This window comes from Cucurbita pepo, chromosome LG01, assembly GCF_002806865.2.
Source record: "Cucurbita pepo subsp. pepo cultivar mu-cu-16 chromosome LG01, ASM280686v2, whole genome shotgun sequence".
In the NCBI taxonomy this organism is placed as follows: Eukaryota; Viridiplantae; Streptophyta; class Magnoliopsida; order Cucurbitales; family Cucurbitaceae; genus Cucurbita; species Cucurbita pepo.
In genome coordinates, this window is record NC_036638.1 from 19815730 (window position 1) to 19833393 (window position 17664).

At 37.5% G+C, this 17664-nt stretch overlaps 4 protein-coding genes across 4 annotated transcripts; 1 reads left to right on the forward strand and 3 right to left on the reverse strand.

Moving 5' to 3' along the window:
• Positions 1 to 2988: 2988 nt before the first annotated feature.
• Positions 2989 to 6980, forward strand: LOC111809657 (PP2A regulatory subunit TAP46-like). Its single transcript, XM_023696036.1, has 9 exons — positions 2989 to 3310; positions 3396 to 3518; positions 4798 to 4884; positions 5040 to 5138; positions 5341 to 5502; positions 5691 to 5726; positions 5812 to 5883; positions 6029 to 6309; positions 6465 to 6980. Exons 1-9 carry the CDS (start codon positions 3230 to 3232, stop codon positions 6718 to 6720), a joined length of 1197 nt encoding a protein of 398 aa, XP_023551804.1. The 5' UTR covers positions 2989 to 3229; the 3' UTR covers positions 6721 to 6980.
• A 229-nt stretch (positions 6981 to 7209) lies between these two features.
• On the reverse strand, positions 7210 to 8643 carry LOC111809666 (phytolongin Phyl2.2-like). The gene has a single exon (XM_023696045.1). The coding sequence runs from the start codon at positions 8285 to 8287 to the stop codon at positions 7547 to 7549; it is 741 nt and encodes a 246-aa protein (XP_023551813.1). The 5' UTR covers positions 8288 to 8643; the 3' UTR covers positions 7210 to 7546.
• An 852-nt stretch (positions 8644 to 9495) lies between these two features.
• Positions 9496 to 10614, reverse strand: LOC111777308. The gene has a single exon (XM_023656847.1). The coding sequence runs from the start codon at positions 10202 to 10204 to the stop codon at positions 9707 to 9709; it is 498 nt and encodes a 165-aa protein (XP_023512615.1). The 5' UTR covers positions 10205 to 10614; the 3' UTR covers positions 9496 to 9706.
• A 134-nt stretch (positions 10615 to 10748) lies between these two features.
• Positions 10749 to 16737, reverse strand: LOC111787938. Its single transcript, XM_023668044.1, has 5 exons — positions 16499 to 16737; positions 16114 to 16290; positions 12528 to 14096; positions 11589 to 11736; positions 10749 to 10949 (listed from the first exon to the last, which is right to left on the reverse strand). Exons 1-4 carry the CDS (start codon positions 16514 to 16516, stop codon positions 11707 to 11709), a joined length of 1794 nt encoding a protein of 597 aa, XP_023523812.1. The 5' UTR covers positions 16517 to 16737; the 3' UTR covers positions 10749 to 10949; positions 11589 to 11706.
• Positions 16738 to 17664: the final 927 nt, after the last annotated feature.

Here is a 17664-nt window from a genome sequence, read left to right on the forward strand (position 1 = left end):
CTTTACTTTATTCTCTCATCCCCCCATTTTAAAGCTTCCCAAATTCAACCATTTACTTTCGATATTACTCGAGAGATTAGATTCCGATCGTAGCAAGCAACAAATTTTAAACACGATAACAGAGATTGATAAATTACAAGAATCGAATAAGAATATTATTCAAAAAAATCAAAGAAAGAGATTTTTGATGTCTCGATCATCATCGCCATCTAGAACGAAGATTCCCCATAGGTCTTTAGAGGGCGTGGTCTCCACAAAGACGAAAAAAATGGAGAGCAAGCGAGGAGGGGGAGGGCCCTAGAAATGATATGGGGTAAGTGGCTTAGAACAGTAACAAGGAGAAGGATATAGTGAGGAAGTGGTTCCACCACTTTCTTCCTATGTGCACTAAAGAATCTATCTTATCTCAGTTTTTTTAAGTCGATGGCAGTGAGGGCTTTAAAAAGGCACCCTCCACCTCCTCCCCCCATGCCTTATGCATCATGCCTCATGCCTCTTGCCTCTTGCCTCTTGCCATTCCCCCACGACGTGCTACCTAGCTTCTTCTTTTGTACTTAGCATAATTCTCTTACTTTTCCACCTCTCATATTAGGTTCATATGTTGTTTCATTCCTGCTTCACGTTCATTCTCTTTCTATTTTAAGTTCATCAGCCTTGCACCCGACAATCACCTTACTTTCACAATAATAAGAATAAGAATAAGTATACATGTGAAAAAAGCTAGTAACAAAATGTGCGTTTGAAAATTTTTTGGTAATAGAATCTGCAAGTTGAAACTAGTGAAAGAATATGATATTCGAGTCAATGAGGGGTGTATGAATGAATTGAGATCATATGCGAATGAAAGCGAGAGGATAGGATGACTAAGAAGAGAAAATAAAAGTTATTTCTTGTACTAATAATTAATATCATTAAATTTCTGAAAATTTCTTAAATAATAGTCTATTCCTATCTTATACTTTCAATATCAAATAAACTAATAATGGTATAGTTTAAGTTCTAAATTTGGATAAGTGTATCAATTTAAACCCTATCTTATGTTTTGTTCGAAAGTTTTCCTGATCAATCATTCTCAATCGGAACGCCTTCGACTTCTATTTTCGCAAACTTTCTTTGTGCTTGTTACTTTCAGTTGTTTGAAATGCTTATTGGGTCAATTATTCATGGATCTTCCCTACATTGGGCTGACGGCCCACGAAAAATCTAAAAGCTTGGGCCCATTATATCAAATGCTTATTGGGTTAATTATTAATGGAGCTTCCCTTCATAAAGCTCACAGCCCACGCCAAATTCAAAAGCCCACCCGTATGAAATGCTTATTGTGCCAATTATCTCAAATGCTTATTGTGCCAATTATATCAAATGCTTATTGGGCCAACTGTTTAAGGATCTTCCCTTCATTGGGCTCGCGGTTCATTCCAAACTTAAAAGCCCACCCGTGAAATTCTTATTGGGCCAATTATTTATGATGCTCTCTTGATTGGGCTCACGGCCCATTCTAAATTTAAAAGACCACCCGTATAATTGCTTATTCGGCCGAATGTTTAAGGTTCTTCGCTTCATTGGGCTCTCGGCCCAATCCAAACATAAAAGCCCACCCGTGAAATCTTATTGGGCCAATTATTTATGATCTTCCCTTCATTGGGCTCACGGCCCATTCCAATTGAAAAGCTCACCCATGAATTTCTTATTGGGTCAATTATTTATGATCTTCCCTTCATTGGACTTGCGGCCCATTCAAAACTTAATAGCCTACCCGTGAAATTCTTATTGGGCCAATAATTTGTTATCTTCCCTTCATTGGGCTCACGGCCCATTCCAAACTTAAGAGCTCACTCGTAAAACTCTCATTGGGCCAATTATTTATGGATCTTCACTTCATTGGGCTCTCGGCCCATTCCAAATTGAAAAGCCCACCCGTGTAATTGCTTATTGGGTCAACTGTTTATGGATCTTCCCTTTCATTGGTCTCGCGGCCCATTCAAAATTTAAAAGCCCACCCGTATGATTGCTTATTGGGCCAACTGTTTATGGATCTTCCCTTTCATTGGTCTCGCGGCCCATTCAAAATTTAAAAGCCCACTTGTGAAATTTTTATTGGGCTAATTATTAATGATCTATCCTTCATTGGGCTCGGCCCATTCCAAATTTAAAAGCTCACCCGTATTATTGCTAATTGTGCCGACTGTTTATGGATTTTCACGTCATTGGGCTCGCGGCCCATTGCAAACTTAAAAGCCCACCCGTTAAATTCTTATTGGGCCAATTATTTATGATCGTCCATCACTGGGCTCACGGCCCATTCTAATGTTAAAAGCCCACCCGTATAATTGCTTATTGGGCCAACTGTTTTTAATGATCTTCCCTTCATTGGGCTCGCTGTCCGTTTCAAATTTTAAAGCCCACTGTACAATTGCTTATTGGGCCAACTGTTTAAGAATCTTCCCTTTATTGGGCTCTCGGCCCATTCCAAATGTTAGGGCCCACCCGTGAAATTCTTATTGGACTAATTATTTATGATCTTCCCTTAAATGGGCTTATGGTCCATTCCAAATTTGAAAGCCCACCCGTATAATTGCTTTTGGGCCAACTTTTTATGGAACTTCCCTTCATTGGGCTTTCGGCCCATTCCAAATTTTAAAGCCCACCCCTGAAATTCTTATTGTGCCAATTATGTATGATCTTCCCTTCAATGGGTTTATGGCCCATTCCAAATTTAAAAGCCCACCCGTATAAGTGGTTTTTGGGCCAACTTTTTATGGAACTTCCCTTTATTGGGCTCGCGGCTCATTTCAAATTTTAAAGCCCAGCCGTGAAATTCTTATTGGGCCAAGTATTTATGGATCTTCCCTTCATTGGGCTCACGGCTCAGTCCAAATTTAAAAGCCCACCCTTGTTTCCAGTGATGAGAAAAGCCTTCTAGCTTCTACCATCCTTGTAATTTATTGACGTGGCAAGATCTGGACACAGACCACACTATAACCTCTTGTGTACGTGTCGACATCGAATCCTAAACATCTAGACATCACCGTACGCCGTAACGGAGACTCGAAAAGTCGAACTCCGATCGCCGTTGTTCTTCCATTTCTCTATCTCAAAACTGATTCCTTCCAATTTCTCATCGACAAAACCTAGGGATTCGAATTCTGATTCCCGGAGTTTTCATGTGAATTCATCTTCCATCCATTTTTAGGCGGTTATTAGGGTCTGCTCTTCGAGATTACACTAAATGGAGGAGCTGCCTCTTCCGTCAATTTTCGAACGAGCGAGGAAGATTTATGACGCAGTAACTGAGTCTGCGTCGGATCAGGTACCCTTACTGTACCTTTGAATTCCTTCGATGGGTTTGTGTATTTTGGTGGTTTTTATTTTCTCTTCCGTTTTGGGAAATTTAGGATGTTGTGAGGAAGGGTTGTGAAGCCTTACGGAAGTGCGAGGATATGATTGGGAAGTTGGGCTTGTTCTCAGTTAACGAGACTAAAGAGGATATCAACACCGGAAATCTGAAATATATTATGGTAAGTTCTTATTTTAATTTTTTCTTTAGCTTTTTGTATTCAAGCGTTACCTCATCATAATTATACTAACATTAGTAAAATGGTGACCGACGGTTTAATCAGAAGAGCTTATCAGCATAGACTTTGTTGTGGTGCTGATTCGTTGTAGTTGTGAAATAAGAAGTGCTACTTTGTAGTTCTTCCACAGCGATAGCGAAGGCCTACTTGAGTTTCTGAATGTTCAAAAACACTTTAGAAAGTCCTTCCGTATCAGTGCGTATGAAAGATGAAGGATATAGGAGGGATCGAAATGGTTTTGTGGTTGATAATTTGGTATAGATTATACCTCTTTTTTAATTAGATATGCGAAGAAGACTGTTCATATTAGGTATAGTTTTACTGATATTTCTTTAATTTCCTATCATAGTATTGGGGAGATTATTTTAGTTTGACTCTTATTATTATTTTTTCATTTCCTATCTCTAGTAGGCATGTCTTTTGTTGGCTACAAATGAGGCTACTTACTCCGGTCTTGAAGTTGTACCGAGTAAAAGAAAAGAGATAGTTCGTACAGAAAAGAAGTTAGACAATTAGGGGGAACAGGGGATCAGGAATCTGCTTAGGCTTCTGGCATTGCACTTAAGATTGATGCTCTGTTTTATTTAAGCTATAATGAGTGGAAAGTTTCAGTAGCATCTATTCATTTCGCCACGCACCGCGCCCATTCACTTGCTTATCGTAGAAGCTTTCAGTATACAGTGCCCCACAAGTAGAAATCACAAGACCAATGTAAATACCAACCGAACCTTCCCAATATCTCTCATGCTACTCTCTTTTATCCTTTTGCTTCTATCCTCTCAAGTTTCCTAAGGAATTCATAAAATGGAGTGACCACATTTACTCGTGCTTATGTACCTTAACTACCTTGCATTGAAAGTGATCGACGTGCTAGTGGTAACCCGTGGAAGCCAAAATTTAGAGAGCAAGTACCCAATTAATTCCTAATGATAGAACAATTAATAGACGAGTAGTCTAGATTTTCACTGGTTTATTTGTCGGGTACGTTTTGTCTTCTATAAAAATAAATAAATAAATATGAAGAAAGAAGTAAGGAGTAAGAAAGAAAGCTAGACAACTCTTTGCAAATCTATTTTCACCATCGTTTATAACTTCATTAACGCATAGGGTTCGAAATATGTTATTTATGATTGATATTTCTTTGAAATGGATAGTTTTAACGGCCTTTTCTACAGTCACCAGAAAATCCATATATTTTATTTCTGATAGTTGTTTCCTGTAGGTGCCATTTTATCTTGCTGAGTTGACTGAGAAGATTGCACAAGATGACAGGATAGAGATCCTTAAGGCTTCCCAGGCAAAATTAAAGGTTAGTGCTGTCTACTATTTTACATCTGAGTAATTTCCGAAGCTCATATTTCATGGTAAAAAGAAATATGTGTGGATGAATAATAAAATTTGATCTTATTATTTCAAGGCTTCATCATTAACTTTTTAAAATACAAATAATTGACATCTATTTAGGAGTTCATAGCATTTTGTGAAACTATGGAACTGGTGCCAAAAGAGGAACTTGAAACATCTACTGAAGGAAATTCCCTTGCAGATCGAAGGGCTCGGAAAGTAAGTATACCCGCTTCGCATTTTGAGATTTTTTTCTGCTCGAGATAGGGGAGCGATTATTGATGATGATGGGGTGACTGGGTTTTGATGTCATGACACAGATTTTAAATCATCAAATCTTGCATAATATGAGATGTTTCTTAATATTGTGGATGGAACTGCAGTTCCATTCTTGAACTTATTTTTTAATATTTGTTTGTAGATTGCGAGGTTCAAACGTCAAAAGGCTGCTGAGTCAAAGTTACTTGAGATAAAGGAGCGAAAAGAGCGCCGTGGGCGTTCAAGCAAAGCATCTGCTTTGTCTGCTCCTATAGAGGCTGGAGAGGAGGATGTGCTGGAAGATGATGGAGAGGAAGAGCGTGAGGTTAGTTTTTTTTTTAAATCATATAGCAGTAGTATTCCATTTCTCTCTATTTTCTGTCACATTCATTGCCTGTTCTAGGGTGTGAAATATTTCAAACGTTTGCTGTGCCTCTTTTGAATCTTTCTATAGGCTTTTTTATGTTTTTTCTTAGTCATTGTTAATTACATTGTGTTCTTTCTTTGCTGTAGGCTTGGCTTACGACCATCACTTTGGCTATCTGCAAGGTCAGTTATGCAGAATTATTTAACATCTCCAGGTTGTTGCTCTCTAAGAGTGTACTCAAAATTTCCCGGATTTCTATATATTCAGGCTTTCGATCTACTAGAGATGCTGAAGAAGGAGGAAGAGATGCTCTCTTCCATCAAGGAAATACAAGAAAAGGTAAGAAGCTACATTCCAGACTTTATGCTGTTTATGTCATTCGCTCTATCATTAATCGGAGCCATGATATGTCAAATAGATGAACTCTCTTTTATGTTTTCTTCTTAGAATTCTAAGAGCAATTGTTCTTTGCTATATATGTCAGGATGGGGACAAGAACTTATCTAGAGAGATTCTTGATGATCGTATGAAAAGAGCAGAAGATTGGCATCGCGACGGGGTCGTGAGAGCAAGATATTCAAAACCAGCGCCACCAATCACTTGTGCAACGTTTGCTCGAGATGTTTTAGAAGGGAGAGCAAGTGTGTCTGAAACACATGATCACAAACATCAGCCTCTCATATTTGGACCAGCAAGTCTTGTAAGTGGACCCCTTACGAGTGAGAGGGAGAGGTTGGCTGCCCAGGTTTTCCAACCTGGCTTTAGGTATGTAGTTTTTAAAAAGTTTTGTTTTTGAAATTTTGTCTAAGGATTCATATCTTTCCTCCAGAAAGTTGAAAAGCATTGAAAGCAAGTTATGATTCGGAGTTGTATGATACACATGGATAACTTAATTTATGGGTTGAAATTTTGTGTGGAAGGATGCCAACCATGAGCATCGAGGACGCAGGGCTGAGGGAGATGGAAATGATGAACAAATGGCAAGAGAGGACTGCTAAGTTCATAGAAGAAGCAAACTCTGCATGGTATAAGGACGACACTCGAAAAGCAGGGCCAAGTGAAGATGCCGATGACGAAGACGATGATGCTGCCCAGGAGAAGGCCAGAGCAATGGATGACTGGAAAGACGACAATCCTCGAGGTGCGGGCAATAAGAAGCTTACACCCTGTGGGTAGGAGGAACTGTAATCAGAGATTCCGAAGTTCTATGGATTCGAGATCCGTTATTATACCATGTAACGGAATCCTTGTTCATGTGAGGTTGAAAGTAGAGTTGGGGTGTAGTTTGATTGTTTCTTACCGTAGGATGGATGATAACTTCTGTACGATGCTACCCCTACCTTTTGTTCGTTATCATTCAACAAACCAGATAGATTTTCCATTGATTGCAAAGTCAACATTCAATCATATCTCATTCCTAAAATGCCCTTGAAGACAATGTGACAATGACATCCTACCCTTGGAGATAATGTGATAGTGACATGTGGATAGGTGAATTCTTAATGAACTCCCATCTCCAACACGAATGGGAGATGTTGAGATGTTGAGATGTTTTATTTTATTGCAAGTTTCAGTAGGACTTGATATGTATTTAATCCTTAAATAAATAAAAATAACTTTTCACGAACTGAAGAAGCATTCATTCAAGAATCGTTTCGAAGCAAGTTTAGATGATATCTTCGTTGACAGAATCCCAATTTCATGTTCAGATTGAAGGTTTGAGAAATGCCCAAAACAGAGACTATCTTTATTTTCATTCGTATAAACTGAACTCCATTGATTTGTTTTTGTCAATTTTGAGAATCGTACATGATGTGTATGAACAGAAATCAAGAAACCCATAAATATTTACCAGCAAAGTAAAAAATAACTTGAAGCTTACGTGAATCATCGCCACCGCTCTTGGTGAAGCAATCGTCTCCGTTTTAACCATCGGTGATTATCATTCCAATGCCCATTTCTGCCAATCAAGGATTGAAACCCATAAAAACTCATCAGGATTTCAGCTCTCAATGCACTGAAAGCCACTGCAAACCCAAAGCCATATGGCGAACAAAACCAGACATACAAACAAGTCGATGGACAGAACAACCCAAACATGCTTCCGCCATATTTGCTTTGCTTTCTGACGCTCATATGAACCATTCTTTTGCATCAGCAATGTGATATCTCTACTGCATAAACCATTGTTATCGTCATACAGATCCACAGAATCATCCACAGTTGATGCGTATTTTCCCTCTTCGCTATTAGCATCTCCAACCACTTTCTTCTTCTTCTTCATTAGGCTACAGGGTTTCGAGAACTTCGAAATAAGCGATGTCTTCTTTCTTTTATCTGAATCCAAGCCCGACGACGTCTGGTCCTGATTCGACGTTAGGATACGCCGGAAAATCGAATCGAACTGCGATTGAAAGCAATTAGAGGTGAAATTCTCGAAACCCTTGCGTAATTCGCTTTCGATGAACTCCTCGAAAGCTCGCCTTAAGCGGTTTAAGAAACCACAAACCTCCGATTTGAAAAGGTCCTCATGGAAGATTCCAAAATAAACGAAGGGACCTTCGATCAAAAAGGTGTACACTCTGTTTCTGACGGTATGAGAGAAGGTTGAGTGATGAGGAGGAGCTTTCTCGATGCATCTGAAAGCCAAATCATTGAGATTCGGCTCTCGATTGAATTCAGCAAGGATTACAGTTCCTCTTGCAATGCAGGCATAGAACACAAGATCTGGATTCGAAACCATTCACGGATTCAAATGAAACCCCTCACCGCTTCGATTCTCGTATAATGGAATTCAGATTCTCAAATTCGAATCCAATCGAAAACAAATTTCAATGTGAGATCACAGAATCATTTGGCAAAATCAAATCCCACAAAAAAAGTCGGTTGGCTTGACGGATTTCACAAAAATCAGGGACTCCAAATCAAGTCCCGCATTATAGCGCACACATTCGTGAATGTCCGTGAACAGAATCCAAAAACTTCGATTCTAATTCTGCATCTTTCTCATCAATTTTAATGTATGAAGAGAAGTATTAGAATCCCTTGGAGAACGGTTTTTTTCTCTCTCTCTCTCTCTCTCTCTCTCTCTCTCTCTCTCTCTAGGGTTTGGACTTTCTGTTGGAAGAAGAGGACGGGGAAATTGTTGTATACGAAAGGGCGGAAAAAGACATTAGAGAAACCAACAGAAAAACGATTGCCAGCGTGGCATTCGCCCCCCTATTAATTGCTGATACTACGTAAAAGCCCCCTCTCCAATCCTGTGGTTTTGACTTATAGTCATTATCATTATCTCCTCAAAATTGCTAAAAATAAATAATAAAAAAAATTAATTAACTAAAAAGTATATTAGAGATAGGGAGGAACAAACATATCTTTAGAAATTCTAAGGATAAAATTTAACTTTGTATAACCGCTGTCCTTATGTTTTTGGGGTCAATACGATTCTTTTCAAGTCATCTTTGGTTAATTTTAATTTCATCCGATATTTACTATAAAATCAAAAATTTAAATATTTCACCATTATGAGCCAATCTCTGGTTAGATGATGGTCGTTAATAGAAGATGACCGTAACTCTAGCACTTAGAGACTTTACTCCCATTTGTAGTTTATCAACGGAGTGATAAAAGGAGTTTTTAGTCTTTTCATATGGGCTCGCTTAAATTTTGCTGGATTTGCAAATAGTTCTAAGGTTTGCTAATTTGCTAATATGTTATGTTGGTTGAGTTTGCTATATTTTCAACCATCCTTCTACAAAAAGAACTTCCACCTTTGAATTTTGAATTTTGTTATCGACTTTTTACCTATAATTACAAAGAAAAATATTGCACCTATATCGATAACGATCCATACGAACAAAAAACTTGGATGAGTGCTAAAATCTTATTTGCTTAAATATTTCAAAATTATGCTTCAAGGTTACATTTTTTTTTAATCTCTTGAAACTCGCCAAATAACTAAAAAAACATCCTCATTTCATTTTCATTTTCGTCCTCCATTCCAATCCCAAAAGCTTAGACCGAAGGGAAAAGAAAAGGATTCATTTTCATTTGGCTTCCGTAGTCTTTCAATGTCCTCCTTCGTTGTTGCAAAATGGGTAACGGTTAGGTCAAAGGTTAAGGCATAGCTGAGATAGTGTTCGGTCTTTCCCTCCAAATTTGGCTATTGAGTCTTCTTATAGCTCAATGGGGTTCGTCTACTTCCCACTTTTCTCGCATCTGAAATCAATTGCTTCTTGAACATCACAATGAAAGCTTCAACTCTCTCATTCAACTCCTCTTTCGACAACCCAATTTCCTCTTCTTCTTCATCTTCTTCACATTCCTCTTCTTTATCCATCTCCTGCTGTTTGATCTCAACTTCTTCCACTTTTTCAGGCTCGCTGCTTCTAATCTTCTTCTTCTTCATCGGCTCTGGGGTTTGGCTTTCACCGTAACTTGCAGGACTGGAAGTGAAGAAGATTGTTACAAGGATGAGATTCAACGCAAGGAACACCCAGATCCGCCATTGCTCAACCAAGAAGAACAGAACCACAGCTCTCTTCAAACAAGCTGCCATTAACAATGTCGTTCCAGCTGACAACACACCTCTGCTTATACAATCTTTATCTTCAACCTCTCCTTGCTTCGATTCCCTGCAACCTTCCTCCGCCCTCCACATGTTTGACGATTCTTACTAAAAAAATTGAACTCTCAAATCCTGCTGTGTTTGTATATATGGTGGGAAAGGAATTGGTTTGAATTTGTTGGGTTGTGTGGGGTGGGTGTGGACCACCGTTGGAAGCAGCAGGCTTTAATGATATCAAAGGGACAAGGTGCAGCTGCTGGGGAGGACAAGAAAACATAGATATGCTAAAGCCTGCAACTTTCACTCCCTTTTCTTTCTTTTTTTATATTTTCTATTGGGTTTAGTTTATGATTGCTCCAACATAGGATTAGGAATTAGGATCGAAGTAATGGATGTACTCATGTTGGGTCCTGGCGTGCTCATTCCTTGTCTTTCTCGGATGCCTAATTCATGTGTTCTTAGCTTCGTTGGGAATAGGAGAGAGCCTACTTCTAGTAGCCTTTTTTATATAAAGAATTGTGTCCAAAAAATATATATTTGATTTATTTAAAAAAAATGTGTGTGTGTGTGTGTGTGTGTGTGGCCATTGAAATTACCAAGGAATGATAGAATAAATGAAACTATTTAACCAAAAAAATGAAACGGAAGGACATAAAGAGCATTTCTCGCAACAAGTTGAAAGGTGTTCTAACAAATACTTAATTTAACTATATATTTGGTCCCTTATAATTTATAAATAAAAATAATGAATATTAAATATGACTTGGATATGTATCTGTTCATTACCAAACAAGTCTTCCTTGGTGTTAGCATCAGTTTTCCTCCTCTGGCTCCTCACCTTGGAAGAAAAAACATTAATGTCAACAAAGACTCCGACCAATAAAAATTCAATAAGGCATACATCATTATTATAAGAATTTTTATATGGATGAGTGTGTGTGAGCTATCTTGTGTGCACCTCAACTAATTTCACTGTCAATATTCTGTGTAATATCTCTAATTTTCTTCAAATTTCATTTTGGAGATAAAATAGTCCTTGTAAAGTTCATATCATATCAGAAATCTCGTTCTCAACCAAATCTTGTAAGAAAATAACAGAGTGGAAAAAGCTATACAAAGAATCCGATGTGTCTGGGAAAGTGAAAAACACCTGCAAAAGATCTCACTTCTTTCATTTTGGTACTAAAAGGTCTCACCTTTCATCAGTGAAAAAAGCAGTGTAATGTCAATGCATAGTTGATGATGATAGAACAAAAATTCAAAGAAGTAGAAATAAAAATTCGAAGGCATGCTTGCTTCAAAGCATGTTGAGTTACATAGATCATCACAAAATGACCCTACTTGTTTCATTACACGCCATCATTACATTGAAGCTGAAGATATTCCTGATGCTTTTTATTATTGATTTTTTCTTTTTCAATAAATTAAACCAAACATTAGAAAGCAAGCTACAAACTATGTGAAGCTAAACACCAACCTGTGGATTCCTTGGAAAAGTAAATTCTGAAGAACTGTGAGGAGAACCGACGTGTTGGATGGCCAATCATATCCAGGTTCTGATTGTGTTGAGGGCCGAAAAGAAATCACCATTATTACTACCATCTTTCTCTAGACAAAGATATGAGCTGCGGGAAAAAAAAGTAGGAAGTTACAGAAAATTGTAACCAAGCACTTAGGATCTGAACCAACCAAATGATGAGTATATGGACAGAACCGCATCAAGTATATGCAATTTGCAAGTAACCTAACCAGCACTAGAGTCTTACTAAATAATAGTAGAAAAAGAATTCAATGGTACAAGTTGTTTCAAACCTTTTCTAGTTGAATGTTAAAAACTAAACTAAACTCTCAAGGGGTGTTTAGGGTAAGGGTGTTGGATCCGTTGGATTGCCTTTTGTACACAAATTTATATTTGGTCAGTAGATTTTTTTATTCCAATCTCCTACTTAGTTAGTTGGTCCACTAACTGTATTGAATTAGACACTAGCTTCCATAAATGCAAACCCAGAAGCTAAACAAATAAACTTCTAAAACTCATTCCTTGCATAATCTAAAATAAATCATAGAAACTCAGAGTTCCCAACCCCATGAACCAACTACCTCCTAAAAACAGTTCGAAAATAAAGTGAGATGTTTTCCTTTTCCTGGTTGAAATTAATAAGTGAGCAACAGAATGATTAACATTCGTAACCAAAAAGCTGACTTGGGCTAATGCCAGAAGAAAATATTGAACTCAATTAAGGAGTCAGCCATCTGTTCCTAAGAGAACATTAAAATGAGTTTTCACCATGTAAAACATCCAAAATATTGCAGGCTAAAACAACTATGAGTTTTGTTCCCCATTCTAAATAAAATCTCAACATCTTATGCCAGTTCATCACACGTTCAAAATTGCAAAAGAGAATGTGTAACCAACCTGGCGAGCAACTTCAGATAGCTGTCGACTCTCCCTTGTCGATTCTCTGTTCAAGTCAGTCCTCTCAAACTGAGGCTCAAATTTTAGTTTTTCACCCAAGCTCCTTTTTCCATTTCTCTTTTCAGGAGAAATATTTTCATCTGAAATGCCCATGGCTTCCCTCTTGCGTTTGCTTTGTCTAGTACAATTGAGGTGTTTCTTGTCTACTTGGCAAGGAGAGCAGTTCGTATCTACACATATTTGCCCGTATTTCGTATTAGGATTTATTTCAGAGTTCAACTTGAAACTTGGACAAATCAAATTCCTTATTTCATCACTTTCCTGTTTCACTGTCAATGCCATCAGTTCTTTCTTACTGTTTGCTGCATTCTCGAGAACTTCGGAACTATTGACCTTAACACTGGCAGTAACACTAGCAGGCACTGATGTAGAGTCGACATAACTTCCGGATGATGTGAGTCCTGGATCCAAGCAGGTTAATTTCTTCATCTTGCTCCGATGCTTAGTTTTGGAATGATCATCACCAGATTTCCCGTTATCATTAACTAGATTAGTGGAAGTCGTACATGGAGACAGGAAAAAACACTTGTCACAAGAAATGATTGGCTGGTCAGGCGAGTGACCATTTAAATTCCCACGTTTCATGTTCCCTTGTGGTTGCCTCCCATTAGAATTTCCACTTGCACCGCTGTAACTGTCAGTTTTATGCTCCTCCGGCAAACAAGATTTTTTCCCCACATTCCCACTATCAGCCATCAGAGATGGTGCAGAATATTCATTATTATCTGATCTCACGTCATCATCTTTCAAATATGGCCTGCAAAGGGAAATGATGCATGATGGATAATGAGGTTTTGTTAGTTGACTACCATGCAACCTGCAAGAGCCAGTTTTACATTTTCCAAATTGAGACGTCCTTCTTAATGTATGGAGCTTTACAGATCTCTTTAACACAGCACCATGCACCCTCTTCCCTATATCTGTCTTTCCAATTCTGGTAGAGAGGCCTCCTTCCTCCTTGGCCTTCTTTTTTACTAAAGGTTCCTTTTCCTCAAGGACTTGGTTATCTTTTACATCAATACCTAGAGGTAAGCTATAATCCAGGTAATTCCTTTCTAATGCACGAATTCTCTGGGTGCATCTCTTCCCATATGATCTGCGCTCCTTGGTTCTCACTACCATGGAGGAAGAGTCAGAATCGTGAGCGTGGACAATGTCCACTTGAGAAACAGATGAATGTTCGACAGACTTTGGCACACTATCATGTACTGCATGGGCTATCTTTTCCATCTTCGTGTTCCTCAAATTAGAAGACACTGTTTGCAGTTCTGATGAGGAAGGACAGGAAGAATCTGGCTCAAGGATAGACTGACTAGAGAGAGTAATTTTATTCATAATCATCCCTTCCAAAGGCTGCATTTTGTCTTTTTTCTCCTTCTCCAACTGGAATTGTGCCTCTTTCAACTGTATTCTAAGATCTGTTATCACATCCTCCGCCTCATGAAGTTTTGCTTCAAGCTCTTCCACTTTTCTCCTTTGGCATAATGATGTAATTTCTGCTTCACGCATCTGCGAAGGAAAGTGTTACGTTCATTTGGATGAAATAAGAAAAGCAGTTAGAAATGGCTACTAAAATAATAATGATACTATTTTTGCCCATGTTAGATCGATAATCAATTCAGTTCATTGCAAAATTGGAAATGGCCAGTACAATAATAAACCAGGACTAATTGGCTATGCTTCCGTAATGCAAGCAAGGTAAAAAGTGGGCCTTTTTAAAATTCCTATTCCACGGTTTTAGTCTTATAAACACATCAATGGACTCTGAGAGCATGCAACTAGTGAACTTGAGAATTCAAATATCTGGACTATTTTCACCTATTTCCAATGTGTTTGAAATGCATTGTTAACAACTCCAGTGAGTTGCTTCTAGCATTTAATAAAATAATCTACACCAGTCAGCCTTTATAAACCATAGCAAGCTGAAAGCCTAGATGAAAACCCCCTGGTGAATTATAGATGGAAGTTAAAAGTCCCAAAGAAAGTGAAATTCTCCACTTGGTCTCAATGTAGAAGTCTTAATGCTGCTGAAAAGTTACAAGGGGAGTTCCCAAGTTGGGTTATCTCCTTCTGTCTCTGCCGCTTTTGTTTTAAGAGGCTGGGGCACTCGATCATATTCTTCTCCATTGCCCTTATGTTCAAAGGGTTTGATGCTACCTTATGACTTCGGTACGGCCATATGTCTTCCAGATAAGGTGGATCTCTAGCCTGTGTAAGTCTAGGAGGAAAGTTGTTTAAATGCAAATCTAAAATTCTATGAAACTGTCGCTTTGATTATGTAGCTCTCTTTTGTGTGGGGTTCTTTCAACTCCCAACCCCCTTTTTTTTTTTTTTTTTTTTTTTTTTTTTTTTTGTTTATGATACATCATATGTTTCTTATTAAAAGATGTAAGAAAAATATATATATATGTAAAGGCTTACTATCATAAATTCTTTGCTTGAAAAAGAAAACTTAATTCTTCAACAAACATCAAACTCCACCGAATTTCTTATTATCTTTATGAATCTTGACTTGTTTTAACATACTTGTTAAGCAACATTAATCATAATTTTGAAAAGGAAACAAATGATAACTTATAAGAAATTAGTATAAGATTTCAATTAAACTAATGTAAATTATTAAAAGTCATAATCTCATTGACACAGACTATTAGCCCGAAGTGATTGATTTTGGTAACCACATTTAAATGGGGAAGAGCCTTGAACTATATGTAGGGGTTAGAACTCTAGCCATTTGCAATAAACTAAAATCAACAAAACATGAAATTTCAGTTCATCTTCAACGATGGTTTTGCTGAATCAGAATGTAGGTTTGATAACTCCAAAGGTATGAAATTTAATTGTGAGAAGGGTAATGCAAAAGAATCCAATTACGTTCATCATTTAGATGCCATCAACTTCAAGTACTTAATTCTACTAATGGTTCCAGAGACTTCATAAAACTGAAATGTAGCCACAAATTTTCAAATGAACTCACAAGCGACACACAAACACAGAAGTTATCATAAATGAAGAAAATTGAGTTGCCAAAGCCAATAGTGAGAAATACAAATCTAGCTAATTAAGCAAAAAATTTGGCGTACTTCGAATTCCATTGCGATTACCATACAATATCACTATTTGGCTCTTAGTTCCATCAGTTTGAAGCTAGATTCTAGTGTGTTGCTGCCTGATAAAGGCATTCCTCTGAATACAATTCAGTCAGAAACTTATGTATTTTATAACAATGACACCTTTTCTGTTGGTAATTGTAAAGACCATTGTCTTACAGATGAACAAATTAGCCAAATAAATCAATGGATAACAGGTCACTGCATAGTGGGACCTTACAGTGTAAAAAACCATAGCGGGCTAACAAACCATCAGAGACACACGATGATAAAATAAGGGTATCCAGAAGAAACATTAATAAAATTCACAAATGCACAGCAATTTACAAAAGCATAATCGATTAATGAATTTTAAATTTTTGAGAATGAACAAGAAAGAAGAAGACGAAAGTGAAGATAGTGCTAAAAAAGATTACCTTAGAATCGACCATGTTCTTCAAGCGAAGGAGCAGCCTGAGCGACTCATCCTTAAAAGAAGAAAGATCCTGCTGGAGATAACGAGCTTCGCGCTCGGATACCAGTACGCGAGTCGCTGCCTCCTTCACCGTGTTCAGAATTATGTCAGCATAAGCCTTCTTGAGCGCCTCCATTTTCTGCAACACGCAAAGAGAATCAAAAAACGAAAAATCCCATGTTTTCCAGCACAAAGACAAAAAGGATTCCACGACTTCCAAATTTCGGAAATCGGGAATCAGAAACAAACAAGCAAACACGCATCAGTAGAGAAATAGTATTTCCGGTTATTGACATGGTTAATGAAGATAACCAAATGGTAAAACCAAAATGCTGAACTGATAGTACCTGTTCTTCGTCCTCCATAGCCGAATAAATATAAAAACTTCAAGCTCGGATTAACAAGATGAAGCAGAGGGAGGACAGAAGATCAACTCAACACAAAACTTCTCCGTTGAATCCGATTCTGTTGGAATTGCCCTCGATTTCAAGTTTTGAATTTGCTCAGATTCGGGTTTGTACTTTAGCAGATGGGGATGGTAGTTTGGGGCGCATTTCGGCGGGGGAGCGGTTTCTGTTACAAAGAAGGAATGGTAGAAAACGACGACGTACCAAGCAGTGGGTTGATGGAAACGATGTCGTTTGGGAGAGCTTCCACGTGAGCATTTCAGATGCCACGGTTTCAAAGGCGCGCAAGAAATAAGAGCTTTGCGGGACCCATGAGGAAAATAATTGCGTGAAATCTGAACTCTACTTTTTTGGCTTTTTATTTTATTTTATTTTATTTTATTTTTCAGAGCGCGGGTTTTTTAACGCTCTAGTTTTCCAATTTCAAATTTTGAAACGAGGTCGTTATGGCGTTTGTGTAGGTCCATTATAAACATAATTCAATTTCAACGTGGGCCTAGCTTTATTTATTATTTATTTATTTTAATTTCCAGTTTGATCTTTCTAATTTTAGCTCAAGTTTACAAATTACCCCGAAATTATGTTTATTTTATTTATTTATTTTATTTGAGCCTTTAATATAAAAAAAAAATGTTTGTGGCGTGATATTAATTTTATATAAATTAATAATTTAATATATTTTTCTGCTAGGCCTGCTTCATATCAGAAGATTCAGGCCCAAAATGGCCCGTACTCTAATTAAGGCCTTCACTTTTAAGCCCAATTAAGCCCAAGTACCATCTCCGTAATCAAACTCCTCCTCATTTGAAACTCTCATCTCCACCGTTCATTAGTGATCACAAAAATAATCGATAAGAATCCAGGGAGAGAAGATAATGGTTGTTATTAATTTTTTTATAATTCAACTAAATCTAATAAAAAATTTAACCGCGAAATCTAGAGATGTACGAGACAAAAAAAAATTGAAATCATATCAAATTTAATTTTATATTTATTAAATTAATTAAAATTTTAAAAATCAAAAGGGATGTAAACTTAAAATTTTATGAACTAAAATCTTAAGTTAATTAATAAAAATAAAACAAATTAAAAACTAAGTTAAAATA

What these genes read in the sequence shown, in the direction of transcription:
- LOC111787938 (XM_023668044.1), bottom strand. An exon ending in AGAACATGGTCGATTCTAAG is followed by an intron (nt 14,097 to 16,113) that starts GTAATCTTTTTT and finishes TTTCCTTCGCAG; the next exon opens with ATGCGTGAAGCAGAAATTAC. An exon ending in TATCTGAAGTTGCTCGCCAG is followed by an intron (nt 11,737 to 12,527) that starts GTTGGTTACACA and finishes TTTTTCCCGCAG; the next exon opens with CTCATATCTTTGTCTAGAGA.
- LOC111777308 (XM_023656847.1), bottom strand. Translation starts at nt 10,204, where the DNA reads ATGTGGAGGGCGGAGGAAGGTTGCAGGGAATCGAAGCAAGGAGAGGTT.
- LOC111809666 (XM_023696045.1), bottom strand. Translation starts at nt 8,287, where the DNA reads ATGGTTTCGAATCCAGATCTTGTGTTCTATGCCTGCATTGCAAGAGGA.
- LOC111809657 (XM_023696036.1), top strand. Translation starts at nt 3,230, where the DNA reads ATGGAGGAGCTGCCTCTTCCGTCAATTTTCGAACGAGCGAGGAAGATT. An exon ending in CTTCCCAGGCAAAATTAAAG is followed by an intron (nt 4,885 to 5,039) that starts GTTAGTGCTGTC and finishes ACATCTATTTAG; the next exon opens with GAGTTCATAGCATTTTGTGA. An exon ending in ATGGAGAGGAAGAGCGTGAG is followed by an intron (nt 5,503 to 5,690) that starts GTTAGTTTTTTT and finishes TCTTTGCTGTAG; the next exon opens with GCTTGGCTTACGACCATCAC.